Raw genomic sequence first — 21,281 nt, 5'->3', positions numbered from 1 at the left:
GATGTTTAGGATTAAGAGATGTGTAGCCAGGTAGAATCCTTACTGGATTAGGTTTGCATTCTCCAATATGTGGAACTTTGCAATTAATAATGTAAACAGCAATTGCTAATTACTGCCACAGCACTGATACTGAGGACTTTTCAAGAAACCCTGTAAAACATGAGGGGAAGCCAGAAGGGTCGGGGATTGTAGGGGTAACTTTCCCTTGGTTATTTTTTCCTGACAAGTTACATTCATTGTCTTTAGCCAGGCTGAGTACAGCCAGGAGGGCTGTATGAGATAAAATATATCTGCTGCTGCCAGAAAGAGGCTCTGCACGCTTCTTAATGAGCCCACTGCCAACCTTCCTCCTGTGCTCCCCAGAGCCGAGGGAACATTCACCCTTCCCACCTCGGTAACTTCCGCGCTCTTCCTCACCTCCGCACGGAAGGCAAAGAGCTGGGAAGGGTTGTGGTTCTGTGCCAAGGGCAATGCCACCTGTGGGAAGGGTCAGAGGCTCCTGAAGGCTACTTTCATTATCAAGGGAAAAGGAAAGCAGCAGCTGCCACCAGGCTGGGCTCCTGGGGAGGGCTTCACTTGTTAGAGGGTCTTTTTCTGGTGCAATTTCTTAGACACACATAGCTAATCTGTGCAGGAGCACTTGGATGGCCAGCGTAGGTTTTTCCCAAGCTAGCAACAGAAAAAGTTCTTCCTAGACCCGTTGTTCCATCCACAGTTTATAAACCAGCAGAATGTCTTTGTTCCTATTTAGGATTGAGGACTAACAAATTTGCAGTGTAACTTAAAAAGCCATGATGAAGTGTTACAAGACATTCCTAAGCTGTGGATGCAAGCCAGCCTCCTGTGTCCCAGAGTCCAGCAGTCACTTTCCAGACATTTCTTCTGGCATCAGGTGAGAAATCCTCAGGGACTGGTCTTTTCACAGCAGAAAAATCCCACATCCCTGGGTAACCACAGCTTTCTCCCACTACTATTTTTATTTCCATTACTGTTTTTATTCCCACTACTATTTTTTTGTCCCCACTACTATTTGGGAGCGAGAGACCAAAAGAACAGGAAGAATTGTAAGGTCTGAAATGTACTTCAAGAGCTGCTGCCCTACTGAGCTGCACAAATGAGGCAGTGAGCATGCCACCTGCAGCACAGCCTGCTGGCCCAGCCTCCAGGCAAGGGGAAGTCCGAGGCCTGTCATCCCTCCTGCTGCACTAATAGGTTTCCTTTCATCACACCACCATAGGAACACCAGGGTTAATCCTTTGTTTTTGAAAATGGTTCAGTAGGCAAGAAAATAAAACATATTATTTGGGATTTCCCCGGCTGGGATTTCCCCCACCATCCTGTGTGAAACTTCTGCTTCTTAAGAAAAAAAATGTTAAAAAGACACAGGTATTAATGTAATTCTCCCATTATTTTACTGGATGCTGCTACACCAGCTTCAGATGTTCAGGCTGGTACTGCAGGCTGAGGAAGTGAGCTTCAGCTACAAAAATTAAATCCTAGTTTCTACAACCCAATTTATAGGATCTTCATCCCTTTTTAGCTATTTACTGTAACTTCTCTCAGAGATTCTGAAGAAACAATGTAGAATATGTACATGTACTGGGGGTGTATCATTGATTTCTTTGCATCAGATGATTCAGAGTGGCTGAGAGTGAGCCAGCAAAAGAAAAATTGAAGCCAGGCCCTTTAACAGCCAGAGTTATCTCTAGATTACCTCCCCTCAGGTCCTTGTCAATCATCAACCAGAGAAGTGACAACAGAGGAAAGAAACAATAGCGCCACCAACAAAAAAGAAAAAATAATTAATGACTTTATTTTTTTCTTTTTTTTTTAGTTCAGTTGGCCATCTGAGGTGCTAAAATTTCAACACCAATGAAGCAAGTGTGCATAAAAACAAACGGTAAAACACAACCAAACAGAAGAAAACAGGCTGGAACAGAGTTGGTTTTGTACAGGTAGGGTATTCGCCTTTCTGTTAACGCTCCACACATGCCAACCGTAAAAGCCTTGAACAATCTGAATATCAGAGTTCACGTTCATACTAAAGGGCAGATGCCAAAGCAACTCCCTTTGCCTGGATTAGACTTCACACACACACGCATGCACCCACAGAGTATTTAAATTACTGCAATGCCATCAGAACATGGCATCCTCCCCTTCTCACCTGCTTTCAGTGACATCCTCATCTGCCTGCTACCCTGCCCAGTACCTGCCAAGCAGTCCTTGAACAATCCAAAAGCAGGAACTTCTGGAAAGCTTCTCATCTCTGTTACTTTGCAAAGGTCAACAGCCAGCAATCTCTTTCTCTGTGAACTATATACAGGCTGGTTTTTAGTATGCTTTAGAGCTCTCTCCCTCGCAGACAGTGACAACTGAAATTCCCATCGCAGCTTTTCAGTTTGTATACAGGAGATTTTACAGTGCAACACCTCTCTCAATCCACTGGTGTGTGGTGTAAACACTTAATGGAAAACTCATTTTAGAAGAATGTTAACCAAACAAGGTGTAGCTGCTCACAAAAGGGAACTGCCGGCTGCTCTAGATCATGCTGTCTAGACCACTTAGAATACTTCATAACGTTCAGGATTAGGATGTATAAAAAATATTAAAACCCACCAGAGTGCACACAAATGTGGTGACTAGCTCTACGCAAGCACCGTGTTCTAACAGAGGCCTAGGCATTGCACAAAACTCAGATTCTTGACCGTGGGGGTAGCCCAAGGATCCACTGGTGCCTTTACATACAAACAAATATTTACAGAAAATGCAGAGACGGAGAGAGAAGGACAGACTTTTAAAACTCGCGGTTTGCTCTAAAATATGTTCAGCAATGCAGTTTATAACATGCCCTAGTGAGACCAGGGGGTATTGGTTAACTGAAAGAAGGAACATGTCTGAAAGTTGGAGCTGAAATGTCTTGTCACCTCCCCACACATTAGTTCTCTGAAGCTCAGAATTTTACAGCCAGTTGTGACTTTTAATGAGAATACAGTTAAAAGGAACAGAACAGCTAAAAAACAAAATAAAAAAGAAATGGTACTGTGAAAACAGCGGGTTAGTTGTTCTGGCAGTCCTCACTCCCCCATCTCCATTTGCCTCCTGGGCCTTTCCTTCCAGGAGTTGGTGTTCCCCTCCCTTCCCCGTAGGGGGCTGAAGCGCTTGCCCCATCATCAGTGTGCCCATTTCAAAACGAACACGGCTCAGGTTCCAAGCTCGGCTCTCTTCCAGCCCCGGGTCAGGACCATGTCACCTGGGGACAGCCACCCTTGGGTGCCCAGGTCTCGGGAGCTGAGGGGCTCTTGGCTCTCCTCTCGTGTGAAATGGACACAACGCCATTGAATGCGCGTGGCAGAGGCACTGCTGCTGCGGGCAGCGCAAAGAGCTAGAGCATCCTGCTCGGATTCGGATACAAATAAGGAATCTTGTGCTCACAAGAGCCCTCTTCAGCTTTAAAAATACAAAATTTGAATTAAAAATATTCAGAGAGTAAAAAACCCACTATCTGATATGCAAGTCATATTCTTAAAGTGCAACTGAACAGCAAATAACAAGTTGTGCCTTTTACAACCATTTTGATATAAAAAGGCCTTTTAACATTCCCTTTTGTGTATTTTTAATCAATTTGTGTGTGCGATGTTAGCTCTTCATTCTCGCTGCTGGAAGCCTTCAGCACAACCCAAAGAGTTTAGGGTTAGAATGTGTGGGTTTTCTGTGCAATAAGGTATTATACCCTCAAGTGATCTCACTCTTCAGCATGGCAAAGATCTGGCCAATGTCCCCTAGCATGAAAGGGAAAAGAAACCATCTGGTGTTTCTTCTTCAGGACTTTTTTCTGTTCTACAGCTCACATTCAATGACCTTTTGTTACAAGTTAGATGTGGTCCATATACCCAGTGCACTATAAAATGGACTGAGGTCAATTCTCTGCACAAGACAATTTACAGTAAACTTTCTATCTTTCTTCCCTCTTCCTGCACTCCAGCTTCCAGTGGCCCCTCAAATGCAGACTGTGTAAACTACCATTGCCAGTTTGAGTCAGGCAGCAGGTCCTGCACCAGCAAACGGGAGGGAATTGTGTTTGTTGGACATCCTGTTGGTAAAGCCAACACTCCTGGATGCTGGTATGGCAAGTATCACTTGCTAAACACACACAGTTATCAAGTAGCACTGCAGCTGCCTGTCTGCTTGGTTTCATGAGTGTCTGGATTTAATTTGTAATGCCTTAGCATAAAACACTAGGTGGAATAAAGGGAGAACACTATGGGTGGAAAACACGTGTTTCCACAATTAGCAGCCAGCACTGCTCAGAGTCCCCATGGACACTCCTGCCCATTCTCCCTCCACCTGGAGCATTCTCCCAAGCCAGAGGTGGATTCAAATCATAGACCTTGGCTTGCAGGAAAGACCCCTCTGAAGGAGGTAGAGAGCCAACAGCAAGAAACCATGCAAACTTCTGTGCTGGGGCAAAAGACTGAAGGATGTTCAGCCCTGCTGGGGTGCCTCGCACCGGCAGTGTCAATGCAAGCTGGAAGAGTCAGCACGCTGTACAAATGTGCTTGGGCATGGGACACGCTCTCAAAGACGTCAGAAAGCAGCCTTGCTACTTCTTTAACAGGACAAGAATGCAGCATCCCAAGGAGGGAAACCTTGGAAGGTTTGAAGGATGTGAAGCATGGGACGCATCCCCAGTGCACGGCGCTGTTTCAGCTCTGCAGGGTCGGTTAAGGACACGGTTTGCCCAGGGATTCTGTCCCACAGGGAATGGTGCTGAGCTGCTCAGTGCATATCCTGCTCACCGGCTATCTTGTGGTTACGGTCAGAACCCTCCTGGCTGAAAAGCAGCAGATTTGCTAACTGGGCCAAAAGGAGCTTCTTCCAATAGATGCAGCAGGAAATGTGCTATTTCTGTTTTCATGGAAATCCCTCAAACTGTATCAGGACTGTGAGGATCCCCTCTTTCAGTGAGAAAGAGACATATGGGATATTTCTACACCTCACAGTTTTGGCTTTCTTGTTATAAAAATGTAAAATTTAAATAAATATAGGTTTGTTAATCCAAAAGAGAGAATCTGGGATGTGGAAGAAAAGGATGCTGAGAACACAAATAGATTCTTGAACTCCATGAGTGTACAGGATTTTTTCATAGAGGAAAACTCCTAGGGCAGGATGCATCCATGGGTACATAAAGGCTGCCCTTGCTGTGAAGCAGGGACCAATCCGCAGTAGTGTCTTTCTCTAACAGAGTTAAAACACTCCCTCCACAATCAAATATGTGTAACAATCAAATTATTAATAAGAACACTAATAAATAGCCACAGGTAACAACGTCCAGTAATTTTGAAGTGGAAGTTGTAGGATGCAGCAGGCACACACACCCATCACTCGTCCATTTTTTTTCCTAAAAGATACAAAAATGAATCTTCTTTCAAGTATTAAAAAAATAAGTTAATTGACATAAAAGGGTCAAAGTGACTGAGGGCCCAGGCAGGTCTTAAGCTTCGTTTCCAATGTGCAAAAACAAAATACAGAGGAAAAAAAAAATAAAATAAAAACACTGAAAAGTCTTAATGGTGGTTCAGTCACTTAAGGGCTTCTCCCTTTTAGGGGCCTAATAACCAGGGAATGCTGCCTGGGAACATCCCTGCCCCAGCACACACTTACCACTGTCCCACAGCAATATTTTCCAGTGTCAAAACAGTCACAATAAAAACAGAACAAGGAAGCCCACCAGCCTCTGAGCTGTGGCCATGAAGACTAAGGCCAACAGTAGCTGTCTCTCCAGTGTGTAGCAAAGCAGATGGGCATCTTCCCTTTCTCTTCTGCTCCTCTTGCTCCCCACAAGAAGATTTAGGAGGCTAAGGTAGGGAAAGACTCCACTGATGCCCACTTCTCTCTAAAAACCAAGAGGCAGAGAGTTCCATCACACATAGCAGTATCTTCTCTGTCTTCTATTTCTTCATACCCATGCATAAGGATCAACTGCAGGTTTCTTTGGTGGGGAGGAAGACTAAAGCAAAGAAGGTGTTGCCCTGGGCTTCTGGAGCTCTCTTGGACAGCTGACTCCACTGCTACAGGCTGCTGTGGTTTTTCAGGAAGGGTTGCCGCTTCCCTCCCTTTTATTAGAATTGGTGTAGTGAAAACGGGGAAGGAATGGACTGCCTTAAATCCAATGTAGTTAAGGGTACTTCTTCCCTTAACCTCCTTCCCCACACATGGATTATTCCCCCCTCCCTCCTACCACACACACAAAATATGTGTACAGGACCTCAAGGAGACTCCACAGTCTCAACTCATTTCTTCAGCTTGGCTTGCAGACATGTAAAACTTAAGCTTCTGGAACCAACACACTTATCAAAAGGCTTCTGAGTGCTTCAAACCAAATCCCTGCATGCTGTTGGACCCTTTGGAGGTTTCCCCTTCAACATCTTCCTATCCATGTAATTCTGGCAAACTCAGGGTAGGCCAACTGGACAACACAGACCAGCAGAGGTAAATGTGTTAAGCTCAGGACCAGTTCAAGCTGAAACCTTTGGAAAGCATGACTGCCTCCAGGTCCTTGTCTTCTTCTTTTTCTCGAAGTCGCTGCTCCTCAAGGAGAGCCACAAGGGAATCTCTCTGCTCCACTACTTCAAGCATTTCATTCAGGATCCTCTTCTCCTCCGAGAGCTCCTCATCTGTCTTCAGGTGATCTACAGAGATATCGAAAACTATCAGCATACACAAGGCTAGAAATACACACATACAATCCATGCAATATTCCCTTTTGCTCTCACCTTCTACTGCCATCCTCTCACGGAGTTCCTGCTGCAGTCGACTCTGCCTGTCTTCCAGTTCTAGCTCTCGAGCACTGAAAGGAAAAGAGCAGGAATCCAAGTTCCAGGTGTGTTAAAATACTGCATACATCGCTTCATATTCATTCTCAGTTTCTGCTCCCTCTCTAGATATCTGCTGCGCATTTTATCAATCTCCTTTGGAATAGCTCTTAACTGTTTTTGAAAGATTTAATTGTGCTTTTAGCATTTCAAGTTCTTTGCCTTCAGCTAGGAAGTGCAATGTCAAAAGTAGAGCAAACTAAATACAGAGCAGAGTCAAAGAGCAAATAGATCTGCAATGCCTCTACATATCATCCCCTGCTACTTCCTACTCTAAAATAAAAGTTATTTATTAACAAATGATTTATTACTTAAGGTCATGTCAGGCCATTGCAAACACCACCCTGAGACTTTACTGCCACTAAGGCCATCAGCTTCCACATTGTTGAGGTGAGCTGACACACTCCAAAATGAATTTCAGTGAAGTTGCACAACAGGAAAAGGAAAAACAATCAATTTCATTAATAGGAAAACAGCTTTACTATCAGAGCCCACATGAGAGACACTGGGGTCCCACTACAGGCAGAAAAGGGCCACATGGCAAAGGTGACTGAATTAAATGCTTTTGGCCATGCTTAGAAGACAACTTTACCAAAACTAGGAGTCGTCCCATGTTATTTCTGCAAGGCTCAAAAACACTTGCATAAACAGGATGTGTTTTATACAAGAACAGCATGAGAAGGGCTCACATACCTGTACTTCTGCATGTGCACAAATAATTGAAACTTTCATCCCTTACCACTACTATTCCTTTTCCAGCCACTCCTCTAAAAAGGACTTGGATTCCTGTCTCAGCCAAAGAGAGGCTGCTGACCTCCTGGCCTTACAGGGAAGACAATATTGACAGATCTTCCACTACTATTTATGACAAAATCCCCATTTTTTCCACATTCACTCACAATATCATCAGTTCAGACTCGTAGCGAACCAAGGCATTCTTCTCCTGCACCAGCTTGAACCACTCCTGCATCAGCTTGGGGTCATCCTTCTTACCCATGCCTGCCAAGAAAGAAACCCGGTAAATTTTCAGGTAATGCCCTGCAATCCTTACAAACCCAAACTGCAAATACAACAATGGGGCAAAATGTGCAAAGAAAGCCGAGCAAGATGCTGCCAGAGCACTCCCAAGCCGGGTCCATTCAGTTTGCCTACAACACTCAGTTGAGTGGAAGTCAACCTCCAAAAGGATTCTCTTCTCTTTGGAGCCTCCTTTTTTTTGCTTTTTTTTTGTTTGTTTGTTTCTGATATTCTTGTGATTACTTGTTTCTTCCTCACTCTTACTGCAGAATGCCCCAATTTTTATGAGTATTCAGCTTTTCCTTTCATTAGAAGAATTTTATAGATGCTCATGCCAGCTACTTAAACATATGCTCATCAGAAAAGGATTCAATTGCCACTCCATGTGTTTTACCTTTGTTTTCTTCAATTGCATGTCCTCATGTTTTTCTTTTACTAGCCAAAAGTAACATCTTGTCTCTTCTTTTTTCAACAATTAAGTAAATCTTTTCTGACTGCTCCTCCTAGCCACACATATCTATTAGTCTTGAAGATCCCCCTGCACAGTGAACACAGAAACTAATTCTACTGTACTGCATGCCAGCGCTAGAAAGGAAAGGAACCCCCAGACACATTTGCTAATATGAAAGAAGAGTAAAGAAGCCTTGGGCCTTGACCACCTAGTACAGAATTCTTAGCTGGTCCTCTTATTTTAGAACGAGCTCCTAAACTTATTCAACAGTCCACTGATGAGTCTTGTGTTTGGCAGGGGTCATGTGGAATAAATGCAGAATGCTGTTCCCAAAGCCTTCTGTTGACATTTAGCAAACACAAGAACTTACTGAGGAGGCTCCTCCTGGCAAGCTCTTGGTCTGGGCCACTTATTCCACACTGAACCACCTGCATCTGAATGCTGTGATGTACACCAGACCCCATCAAGGCCAGTGGCAAGGTTCCTGCCTATGTGGAAGTAGAAGCAGGAGCAAGGCCTCAAATCAAGCTCAACAGCACTTTTGGATTGCTGCATCCCCTCAGCTCGCACTGCACGTTACCTAAGCACCCCAAGACAACTACCATCCCTGTCTCTGCTTGTTATTATGGGTGCATACTCTGTACATCAAGAACAAAAGCTCTCAAACAGTCCAGCTAATGCTAAAATAATCAAGCAGCACGCTTACTACTCAAACTCTACGACACAGACGCACCACAAATACCACATTAATGGCTACTTAATTCAGACCCGTGCCCTGCCTCATCCTCAGTATGTCAGAGAAGTTACTCAAGGGAGAGCCTACAACTCCTAGTAAGCTGCAGCTTGGGCTGCCTTTCACCTGCATACCAGCCCCTCAGGGAATTCCAGACTCGGTTGTAGCACCCTAAGAGCCCCCGGCTCCCTGGACTTTATACCAGTGTGTTGCTCAGTTCCAAGCATTCCTTTCTGAGCGTCTCTGCACAATATGCCCACGTGGCGACAGGAGAGGGAGACTGTACATGCAGATGTCCAGTGCTGTGGCGCCATGGAAACACTGGGAAGTCTCCCCTTCCTTTCCGATGCCAGGATGTATAGAAAACAAATGCCTCTAAGGAAAAGCCAAAAACACAACGCCACTGACCTATGAAATACGTAAGTATTTTTAAACAGCCAATGAGTAGAGGAATAATGGGAGGATTGGAAAGGGAGCACTGACAACTGATGTGAGGGAGGACCATGGAAAGCAGATAAGTGGTTAGCAAAATTACACCATGAACACACATAAACAACCCCTTCCCCATGCCTTGGCAATGGAAACTCTACAGCAAATTCCATTTGGGATAGTTAAAGAATGCACTCAGCAAGACAGATGAAGGGAAACTAGTCTAACTTAGGGTCTGTTGGTTTTTAAAGTTCAAGGATGTTTTTCAAATCAGTCCTTATAAAGACACAGTATTCCTTTAATCCCTATATGCTAATTAAAAGGCCATATTTAAGGAAACAGATTGTCATCCCTTACCCCACTTTCCAAACATCTTTCAGGAGGAATAGAGAAATTGAAGCCACCAAATGAAAATAGAAACTTTTGAGTGTGACACTTCTGTTCCCAGAGCTGCTGCCCATTGTCCCTCCCAGTCACTGCACCTTCTCTTGCACAGCTGGGACTAGCAAAAGGGATACTGTACCTTTAACAGCTTGCCACAGGCTCAGAGGAGCTGGTTACCAGGTAGCTACAGACAAGGTTGGTGTGGGGACACAGCAAGAAAAGGGCTGGGGGCCTTGTGGCCACTAGCTGACTAGTGCTGCTATGACAACCCAGCTGTGGGCAGGGAGGACACGGGGAGTGTGAGGTTACGTTACCTTCATGGGCACAGCAAGGGCAGAAGGAGAGAGGTCTACGACGTGGTGTCCCGGCATTGGGCTCAACTTCAATAGGACCAAACGAGGAAGAGGAAGAGGCAGGAGAGGAAGAGGAAGTTGGAAGTGGAACGGAAGAGGAGGAAAGGGGTGAAATAAAAGACAAGCAAAGGACAAAAAGCATAAGAGTGAGAAAGAAAGGAAACACAAGAAGAAAAGAAAAGAAAAAATACAAGAAATGGAGAAGCAGAAACAAGGGATACAGTCTACAGATGAATAATGTCCCTAATAAGCACAGATAACAGGTAAGAGGTAGACTGAGGTACTGGTGAACTCTTACTGAGCTGTATACAAACACCAGGCAGGAGGTTACTGTTACTGCACTTTTCCTGATGCACAGTTTTCAGGTGCAAGGTATTTAACTGAAAGGTTTGTGACCCAGATGTCAGGACGAGTAGAGACATATATTAACTTCTGCTGACAAATGTCAGATTTCAAGCAGGGTTACAGTAAGTCTTGCCTGCATGCAGAAGACACCAGCTGTAAGCAGCCACCCTACCTTAAGCTCTATCAGGACCATGCTCTTATCACCGTGGCAGCATCCACTGATGGTAAAAGTGTCCTTTGTAATGGAATAGAATGTCTTCAGACAGGGAACATCACAGGGAAAATCTGATTACCATGGAACCAGCCTGCCAGGATCTGCTGTGTCAAGCATGGTGAGTACCCATGTACCCCACTGGACTGTTGTGGGAAAAGGCTTTTACATGGATAAAATGATTCACATCAGGGTCTGCAGGGGCAGTGACCAGCTGAGGACTTTGCAGAGTTAAACCAGTAAATTTAAAGCTCTCCCTTCTGGCATTCTCATTCCACAAAGCATTTTAAAGCTTACGAGTCCTGTTAGTATCAGTGTCTTATTGAATCTTTATCATCTTTTCCATCAGTCAGTGAAGGACAAAAATTTCTCATCTCTCAAAAGGTTCAGCTCTTTTAATACCAAGAATATGCTTTTCAGCTGTAGTTAACATTACAGAGATAAACAGCAGGCAGTTACCAATATCACTGATAGTTACAGGAGAACATGCACCAGGGAGATGATGAACTCAGAAACTCAGAATGGAACACTTACTGGGCTCAGGGCACAACTGCATTTATAAAGAGGAGGCATTTCTGTGTTGGGAAAAGGCATCAACTCCACAACAACAGTATGGCAAGAACAACACTCGTTTTGGAGAAGTCAGCAGAGTTTGATGTTTGTGGTTCAGAGAAAGCTCTACAAAATTCGAGTACCAGTGAACTGGGAAGGCTTTAGAAGGGACCATCACAGAACTAGACCAGCACATGGAGGACACACTGGAGCAAGAGGGAGAGCACACCAGCTTCAAAGGCCGTGACTGAGCAGCACAGCTTTCTCAGAAGAAGAAACCTCTGTACTGGAAGCAGGAAGGGGCAACATCAGGAGAGGTGCCACAGCTGGCCATAGGACAATTACAAATGAAGCATCGTACCAACAGTAGTTGAGAAAATACCAGAACATTAATTATAGCTGTTCTGAATGTTCCAACTTTTTCATTTAAAATAGAAAAACACTAAGGCTTTTTTTTTCCTACAACTGCCATTTCACAGATCAGGTTACAAAAGCAAAAACAAACAAGAAAAACCCCAAACCACAAAAGTACAGTGAAGAATATGCTTCCACACAAAGCAGAGCATTCAGTGCATGATACTTGTTAAACGTTTTTTATTTCCCATCCTATCTTATTCAAAAATAAATATTTAAGCTAAAAGCTTTAATACTCTTAGTTTAACCACTATTTTGAGAGTGGCCAGGAAGATGGAGATTTAACTGTATGGAAAAATCCACTTCTTTCAGGGTTTGAGATTTCATTCAGAACTGGGGGATTTGATACATTTCAAGCCATGGGCACAGAGACATGGTGAAGAACTTCCAGTTTTCCATATCTGAGCTGAAAATAAATAGCCAGTATGTAAAAGTGTCATTCATCTCATTGTAAAATGGCCACAGACTACTAGCTTTTGTCATCAGTAAGCAAGTAGGAAAGGATCCCATCTTTGGTCTCCAGTAAAAAGCCCCAGGGATCTCACAGCACCTGACAGAGCTCACTCCCCACAACTGTATTTTCCTCCTCTTAGTTATCTTCCTACTCTTGTCTAAAGAAAATTTGTCCTTGAATCAAGTGACAAAGTCCATGATATCTACACTAGTCCTGCTACTAGAAAAGTCAACATGTTTTTTCAGTAAGATAATAAACATAACCTTTACAATTAAGATCCTTTCTAGCTATTCCAGATGTAAATTACAGTTAATTACATCAGTGAATACAGGTTATGATCACTGCAATTACTTTGAAAATCATTTCTATCCAAAGTAGGATGATTAGCAAGGCTTTTAGAAAGCCTTATATATGTATTTCCTTATGTATTGGAGCTCTTTAACAGCGAGAACAAAGTGCAACTGAAAACTTACTTCCCATGGATCTCTAAAGCTTATTTCATGGCTTATTGTTCCAAAAGCCATTACTAATCCTACAGTAAATATTATTATTATTATTACTGCATTGTTTAGAGAAGAGAAATCACCACCTCCTAGTCTCACTAAATAGGATCATCACTGTAAGACAATTTTTCTGGATGTGGAGCCAGGGCCAGATAGGGAAAAAAATCCATTTGTTGTGTAAATTAAAAAAAAAACCTCAACAAACCTAACCCACCCCCCCTTTCTGTTTAAGTCTCCTTCACCACCAAAAATATACTGACACAGGTCTTCACCCACATGGAAAGAGTGCTGCTGGCAGCAGCAACACCAGCTGAAGCAGTTTGGAAGGAGCTGAAGGGCAAGAGAAGAACCATTTCTGTGGCCATTCCCTTCTTAGGTTCCTCCTGTGCTGCCAGCAACAGTCTAAGGTGAGGTCATGTCCTCTGGACAGAAAATTACAATTTTTTTTCAGCAGAGGGATAAAGCTGCCAACAGAGTGTGTTAGTCAGGAGTTGCTCCCTTTCAGTGCCACAAGTCAGCTCTTCTTTTGTGTAAAGTTTTGGCAGCAGAGCTCAGCAGTCCAAGCTGCTGGCAAGCCAGAGCACGGTTTGGAGGCAGGAGCTGCAGCTTATTTAGGAAAGAACTGTGCCCCAGTTCCTGATCACACTGAACATTCCTGAGAGGCAGAAGCTCTGCCTTGCACACCAGACATGTCCCATCAATGAAGTGACTGGAATTACCTTGCTTCTGTGTAAAAAAGCCACAAGAATGACCTTGTTTGTCACAGCACTCTTGAAAGATTGCAAACTTTGCTACAGTGGTGGAAACCAAGAGCCAGGTCAAGAATAAATACCATTGCTTCAAAGTCTCTTCAAAACAAGGACCAGAAATTGTATAGCAACTATGAAAATACACCTTCATTTTCACTGTACACTGTTCTCTGTTACAGAAGCTACATTGGACTGTTGCATTCTTTTCTTATCTTTATTTAGCTGTTGATTAAAGAGCAATTCCTCAGACTGGTTTTGTCCTTTTCCTCTCTAGCTCCATAACACTTCTTCACAATCAGAAGCACAGTGGTCAAAATGATCCATCAGGACGAAGAAAGCACAGCACAAAGTTTGGGGTGGCAGACCCCATTATCCCCAAGCTACAGCTCACACCAATCCCTTTCACTATTTGCCCCTGTTCTTTGATATGAGAGCTGTCATGATTTCTGAGATGAGGAGAGTCACTGCAAGTTAAATTTACTTGAACAGACCAAGAGGGAATCACATCCTTGGCAAGCTTTGCATCCAAAAGCTTTGATTTCTATATTGTTGACTAATCATGGTGGTTTGGGAAACAGCAACACTGGACAGGAAATTCAGCTCTGAGGCAAATCTCAGTTCTGTGGCACTTGCCCTCACAAGCTGAAAGCATGACACTTTGGAAATTTATTCTATTAATAAATTTCATCCCTTATTTATCAGGAATACTAAAAGCTCTGATTTCAAATCAGTGCTTAAAATATGGATCAGTTCAAAAGAGATCATTACGTCGAACAGCAGTGGTCACAGTAAATATCCTCTTTTCCACCCTTAAAAAAATCAGGTTATGGTCAGAAAAACAAGTACTGAAAAATAAAGCATTCCAACTTTACAATTTGGTGAAGTTGTTCAACAGCAGCATTGTTAAAAACCAAGGATACAGAAAGGCAACTCTTGGAGAACAGCATCCACAGAACTGCAGGTTGAGAGCAAGGATTTTGACATATGTCCCGCAAGCACATCACAGTTTATTACATCTGGGTCAAACTCAATATTCTCTAAAGTACAATAACTAGAAAAAAACCTGGGGAAAACTCACAGAGCACTAGATTGTCATGCAAATCGAACCATTTTTATTTATCCAGCAGAACAGGGTGGGGGAAAGGCAAGGAAGGGAAGGAAAAAAAAATGGGGCAAGCAATGGTTGGAGCGGAACACACACACAAATGATTCCACAGAAGTCTTCTGCTTCTGCTAGACCTTGAGGCACTTCAGAATGCACTCAGAATGAATACAGCCCTGCACTGACCCCGTTTCCCAAGACTTGTTTTTGTGTGCAGAAAGAAGCAGGTAAATGGCAATTGCCTAACAAGTACTGGTACTTAACAAGTTCTGCTTATCAAGTGCTCTTTCCGACTCCAAACTTACAACAAAGAAAACAAGTTACCAATTCACTTCAGCGTCAAAACCAGCTGCAGACTGTAAACAATGTTTATCTTACAACTCCACTCCTCTTTCAGAAGAGCTGTGCTTGCCAATCACAAGAAATAGGACTGATCCCCACTTGAATATATCAGACTCCAGCCTTGCAGAGTTAGACCTGCAAGACTTGAAAGGACATAGTAAGCTCAGATGTTTTAATAAGTTTAAAGAAAGGTAAAGCTGTTGTAAAGTGTGCTTTAAACAGAGTACCAAGATTTCAAAAACCAAAACAATTGCACTTCCCTGTTTACCTGATGTTCATAAGGCTCTTGTCAAGAAGGGAGAACACGTGTCTGAAATCAACACTATCAAACTTACCAGCTCCCTCCCCTACATCCTTCTTGCCTCTCTTGGCACACTCCAGCCAGTGTGTGGCTGTTTATTTAATGATTCCCTGCTGGCTGCAAGGAAAAGGAAGCTGCTCACTTGAACACAGACCATGGAGGTACTTCTCAGAAGCAGACAAGTGGGTTAGGAGGAATTGTGGTTGGGACTAAGGAGGCAAGGTGACTAATGGAGAATAGACAAAGGAGATGGAGAAAAAGGGTAAGGGATGAAAGGAGAAGGCAGATTTGAGATGAAGGCAGGACCTAAAATTTACAGACAAGTAATGCTGGGCAGAAGAGGAAGCAGAGCCCAAAAATTTTGGAAGAAGTCCAAAGGCTGGGATTTAGACTGTGGAGACTGTGTCAGTGGGAAGAGGAGACCAGGAATGGCTAGTGGAGAGAAATAGGAGGTCTGAAGGGTGGAATGCTAGGATTTCTTTGTCAAGAAGGCAGGATTAAAATTAAATGCCTGAGAACAAAAATGGAAGTGGGGTAAGGAGCTCTGGATGAAATAAGACAGGATCAGGACAAGGACTGTCTCAAAATAGGGAACAGAAGGAAGGACAAAGAGTGTATGTCCACCAGAACAGTGCATCCTTCCACTGTCTGGCTCAGAATCCATATTTTCAAGTCTCACTATTCCACAGCTGCCAACAAACACCTATAAAATCCACTGATTGTGTCCTATTTCCTCTCCATAAGGATCTACCCAGAAGATGACAACCTAGTGTTGCTACCAATTATTCCATAAGGACATGAGACAGCTCTCTGTGGTGGATCTGAAGGTTATAAATCTGTTGATATATCAATATAGTATCAAGTCTTCATTTCAGTTGACTCTTCTAATGTTCTTTTAGCCACACCACACATACAATATACACACAGGAATAATTACTCAGAATTGAAATGTGACCATCTGCAGCATGAAATGAAACATCTGCGTTACAGCAACGGTACAAAACATTTCAGAACAGGAAGAGAGGATTATGACATCTGAGCAGAGCAACGGAGCTAGTTAAGATAGCAATCTGTAATCCTACACATTGAAAGTTGACCAGGATGTCAGAAGTTACTACTCCCCTTGCAGAAGTTGTTGTGCAATCTCTAACAACTAAATATTACCAGTTTACAGATAACTTTGCAAAGTGCTTTGCAATTTTTGTTAATATTCTATGACAGCATATTACTAGAGTCATGCCCATGCCTCAGAGACATGGGCTGCTGATAGATGTTGCAATTAACTGTGCAGCATCCAAGCTGGCTGCAGTGCTCAGCAGGGCCTCCAGGGATTTTAATGGCACTCCACCCAGATGCAGCATCCTGCACAGACATGTTAATCTTGAAGCTGAGCTCTGTATCTGCCACTTGAGCTGACAAGTATCACCAGAGTAATGTATCTCTTGTGGCAAAAGTGTTCTGGCAGCCCCAAAAGCAAATATAAAGCAAATTACAGAGGCAACAAAATAATACTACAAAGCTGCATACTCCAGGCTATACTGGCTCACTGCATTTAAAGGGATACTGCCCAATATAGTTTTTTTAAAGTTTGTTTTGAAAACAGTGGTTTTGAGATGAGCAGAAATTTGATAGAGTTTTAAGATATATCAACAGTTTTTAAAATAACCATGAATATTGCCTCTGACTGTTGGAAGCCCAAGTGACTGAGTCACCACATAAATAAAAGCAGCCTGTTCAGAAATGATCACTCTGAGATGACTGAGCTCAGAGAAATGGAAAAGTGAACACACAAAGAGATAAACATTCCATTTCCAATTAAGATTTTCTGCAGCACAGCAGATTTTTTTAAAGTGACAGTGTCCCTTTAAGTGAAGATGATTTTGCTTTTCTTCAAGCCACTATTAGTGATTTTGATGGGATCTCTGTCTCTAAAGAGGCATTAGGAGCAGAGGCAGGAGGAGGGAGAGGTGTAGTGGAGATAGCATTAAATAGGGATAAGGGTCTGTTAAGTGTAATTCAGCATCAACCCTTTTACAGCTCCTACTCTATGCACATGTGAGTATGGGCCAGCCCTGGTGGATAAAACCAGGAAGAGATTTTCGAAGTCTCTCTGCAGGAGACAGCCCAGGAAAGAATGCCAGAGGGACTGAACAGTGAATGAAGCACAGGGCTAGCAGAGGACTATCACATCAAAATTAGCACAGGGCAGCAAATCAGATCTACTGAGGAGGAAAGTCTTCCATTGTGAAACTTGCACTTGGGTGGATATTCTGAACTCAGGTGGATGTTCTTGGATAAAAGTCTATTTTGCTGTGAGTAATTCACAACAGACAGGTACAGGTAGACAATATGTGGGACAGCCTCCCTGGAGCAGGAGGAAAAAATGGATCTTTCAAGGAACAAATTCAGAACACAATGAAATCAGGGAAGACTTCCAGGGATGTGTCTTGGATCAGGCCTAGAGTGTGTGGATCTTTCCCTCTGCAGAGCTGGTCTGCAATGCAGTCCCTCAAAAAAACACAGCTTAGATCAATTAACTTTCTACTCTGAAAGATAAACTAGATGAGACCCTCAGATAATAAGGCAACTGAGCAGAGTTCACTTTCTCTTGGATCTGCTGACAGACAGATGTGTTCACTTCATGAGAACAGATTTTGGGTGGTTAAACTAGCAAAGGAAATTTTAATTTTCAAGATTGGCAAACGCTAATAAAATGTCATTTGCAACCCAAAAGTTAATCACCTACTGAGGGACTCAGGAAGTAACATTAATTAAAGTAAGGGCAGAACCATGGTGCAGAGTGATGACCAGATTCTTCAGTGAAAACGAGAACCAAACACTCTAATGTGTGTTTAGCACTAAATGGGGTACTAAAGCAATAGCATAGCAAGAAGCTTAATAGCTGTATAATGATGCAAACTGGATTCCAGCAAAAACAACTGGAACTCTTAACAGCAGATTCTTTTCTAACCTTTTAAGACAAAAAAGAAAGAAGACAAATCTGTCATCTGCAAGTGTTTTCAATGTCCCTTGAGGGAGCATTTTTGTTTTGTTAGATCAACAACACACTCTGTCTTTTTTGGAAGGAAAAAACAAGCCTCAGAAGGGCAAGATGGAGGCAATAGCATGACTAATCCTTGACTGCGCTGTTTGCTCCAGCTGTCCCCCTTAAAATACTTTCCTTAAGAAAACTTCAGTGATGGAGCTGGACTTTCCAAAGGAGAAGCAAAAAACCAGAACAACCTTCCACTGCTAGCAGGGAAGGTGGCTGGAGTGAAAACAGAAAGCAAATTTAGAAAAAAAAATCAGCACTGTGAAAAATAGAAGAGGGAGCCTTACACATGGTTTGTGGAACATGCCAGGATCTCCTGTTCCTGAGCTGGAAAAGGGGTTCTGCTATCATCAGTCATGTGCAAGGGCTGTTTCTTCTTGTTTGTGAGCCAAGGATGGGAGAAGTAGGTGAAGGGAGGGTGGGGAGGAGTGTCAGCAGGGTTAGTGTCAGCAGGAGGTTCAGCCATACATACCACCCAGATGCAAGTCGATGAGGTCACTGTAATAAGACTCTCCCCAATAGTCTACAACAAGGAATTGGTGAAGACAGAGTTATTGAGTCAGATACCCACCCTAGCCCCACACAATCAAAGCAATATATGAGAAAGGCACAGAAACAAAAAAAGGCCAAATAAGAGACAGGCAGCTATACACGTGGGCACACACACATCTATATATACAAACACTACACATCTCTCTTTCTCTGTATTTATACATACACAAATATATCACAAACATATATATTAGGAAGATGAAGAGAAAATTTCCAGCAGGCAGGCAAGGACTTCCAAGGGGAAAAAAAATCAAGAAGTTTACAGAGACACTTCACCTATTTGTGTTTGCAGAGTACCTGTCCCTGATGTCTCTCCTGTTCTTGCTGAGAAAAGCAGAATTAATCCTGTTGCTTTGGAACTGAGCAATATGTCAGAAGGAAACAGTGTAATTTCTGCAGGAAAGGTGTAAGGGTTGATTTCTTGAAGGTGAGTGAGTGGAGGATGGTGAATGGCACGCAGGTGGGAGGCACTGAGCGCTGACACAATGGCAAACACTCCGGCATAGGAAAGTGGGATTGTCTGATTGATTGATTTGATCAATTGATTCAATTGATTTGCATCCTGCTGATGCAGTCTCTGCACTTTTCAGGACAGAGATGTGCATTTCCACAGCTGCTAGAGACAGGTGCACCATGAGTGTAGCACTGTGGAACATTTCATAGGGAGGAGACAGATGGAAGTATTGAGAGCAATATTTCTCACTGCATATGATTCATTTGATGTAAAGAGGTGGCTCTTAAACTTCTCAGTATTGATCTGACAGTAGATGTTTTCCAAGCTCTTAAAAATGACTATCAAGGTTTATGCTAGAGGGAATAAAAGGAAGGTTCTGGAAATTTCTGATTTGACATATTTTTAAGTTAATAATTGAAAAAGAAGAAAAATTCACAGAGGAAATACAAGTCATTAGCATGTCCAAACAGGCGAATGCACTATAATACAAAGTACTAATATTGTGTTACGTTAATTAACTCATTCAAGGTGTCTCTTGGGACACCAGAGAAAACTGAGGAAATTCTTCACTGAGATCCTGCCTTACCACTGTAATGAAATACTGTGATGCAGAAGGGAGGGGGCAGGGAGGGAAGGAAAACAAGGGATGACAGTAGCTCAGACCATCTGTGTATGACAGACTTGCCCCTGAAACAGTTTACACTGCCTCTTGAAACAAAGCTTACCTTCCTAATCATTCATTCTTGTTATGAATGCAACTATCAAAGGCTGAGATTTTTCAAAGATAAATCACAGAGAACACAGTAAGGCAATTAAGTAATCACAGGTTGTGAGATTTTTCTGAATCAGAAACTAAATGTTAGATTGAGCATTCAGCTTTTGAAAGAATAAAAGACCAACTGTGCCATGCCTGAGGCTGAGCTAATTAAAAAAAAAGAAAAGGAGATAGCCAAGAAAGTACTATTATTTTGTCAGAATTAAAGTTGATGGTGACCTCCAAAATGTTTCTGAGTTTGATTAGTTGAAGAGCAAGTATCACCCCATAAATATTCCTTGATAAATAGCAGATAATGGGTGAAATCTCTGGAAAGAATATTGAGCTGCCTGTATCTATTGCTAGGATCTAAAGCTGTAACCTCTCAGGAAAACAGCAGGTCATCACTGTGAAGAATTTATTATTGACAATCTTCTCAGCATAAGTTACTTGCCAATAACATATTAAGGATAATGCAAAATGGGTAGAAAGTAGAAACAAAATTATACTAAGTAAATAAATTTTTATCTATAGAACTGGTTTTCATTCTTACCAATTATACTGAAAAATACTTTTTTCTAAAAATGGAAAGTGGCCCAGCTGTGAGAGATTTGAGAAATTAAAGTTAGTGGAAGACCTCTACAAAAGAAAAAATTGCAATTCTTTACAGACAAGAAGATGACTAAGAAGCAATATGCTAGAAGATGATAAACTACCTAGAGAAACAGTTCAGATGGTCTTGTCTGTCTTTTTCTATAACAGAAAAAGAAAAGAATCAATGCAAGTTGCAGAATTCTGTTTCTTCTGTCTGAATTTTTAAGTAGTAAGAAACTACTGTTAACATTACCCAAAACTTCTTATTTAAATGCTGATCAATAAATGATTTTTTTTTTCTTTCCCTGCAGGGAAGGAACCTGAAAATCCCACTCATTACAGAGCCTAATACATTGTCCCAGAACAGTTAACACTGGCTGCTGCCTATGGAAGAGCCATTATTTCCATGCTGTACTGCAATCCTTCTCTATTCATGTGGACAAAGTAAGTGCACAGCAGACACCTCTCCAGCTCCCCCATTTTTTCTCCTTGCTTTCTCTTAAAAAAAGAGATTTCTTTTTTTACACACTGCCTTTCCCTTTTGGAACTTCTATTTTCATGGTTTTATTAGGGGAGGGTCTGATCAGAAACAAGAGCATGACTCCACACCTTTACACAGCAGTCCTTGCTGAATGTAGTGGTTGCTGTTAGGTCACAATGCAG

General features: G+C 42.5%; 1 protein-coding gene and 1 long non-coding RNA gene across 52 annotated transcripts in view; one reads left to right on the top strand and one right to left on the bottom strand.

The window, feature by feature from the left end:
* Positions 1-1,789: 1,789 nt before the first annotated feature.
* The window catches only part of MICAL3 (microtubule associated monooxygenase, calponin and LIM domain containing 3), a 172,032-nt gene continuing 152,540 nt past the window's right edge, over positions 1,790-21,281 (bottom strand). For 35 of the 50 annotated variants that reach the window (XM_086885978.1, XM_086885947.1, XM_086885949.1 and 32 more), the window contains 3 exons: positions 7,772-7,871; positions 6,774-6,847; positions 1,790-6,689 (listed from right to left, as the gene is read on the bottom strand). In XM_086885978.1, coding sequence (XP_086742104.1) covers positions 6,505-6,689; positions 6,774-6,847; positions 7,772-7,871 — 359 coding nt within the window. In that variant the 3' untranslated portion in view covers positions 1,790-6,504. Of the gene's footprint in view, positions 6,690-6,773; positions 6,848-7,771; positions 7,872-10,200; positions 10,267-18,736; positions 18,788-21,281 lie in introns of all 50 variants that reach the window. The other 15 variants (XM_086885962.1, XM_086885970.1, XM_086885963.1 and 12 more) reach the window with 3 other exon arrangements.
* The window catches only part of LOC111928097 (uncharacterized), a 29,837-nt gene continuing 14,587 nt past the window's right edge, over positions 6,032-21,281 (top strand). The window contains exons 1-3 of one of the 2 annotated variants that reach the window (XR_015285942.1): positions 6,032-9,492; positions 19,109-19,243; positions 20,930-21,062. This is a non-coding gene — a long non-coding RNA (uncharacterized LOC111928097). Of the gene's footprint in view, positions 9,493-12,950; positions 13,126-19,108; positions 19,244-20,929; positions 21,063-21,281 lie in introns of those variants that run through there. The other variant, XR_002863909.2, reaches the window with a different exon arrangement.

The sequence above is a fragment of the Cyanistes caeruleus genome, chromosome 4, assembly GCF_971803275.1.
Source record: "Cyanistes caeruleus chromosome 4, bCyaCae1.hap1.1, whole genome shotgun sequence".
In the NCBI taxonomy this organism is placed as follows: domain Eukaryota; kingdom Metazoa; phylum Chordata; class Aves; order Passeriformes; family Paridae; genus Cyanistes; species Cyanistes caeruleus.
This window is presented reverse-complemented; position numbering and strand designations above follow the sequence as displayed.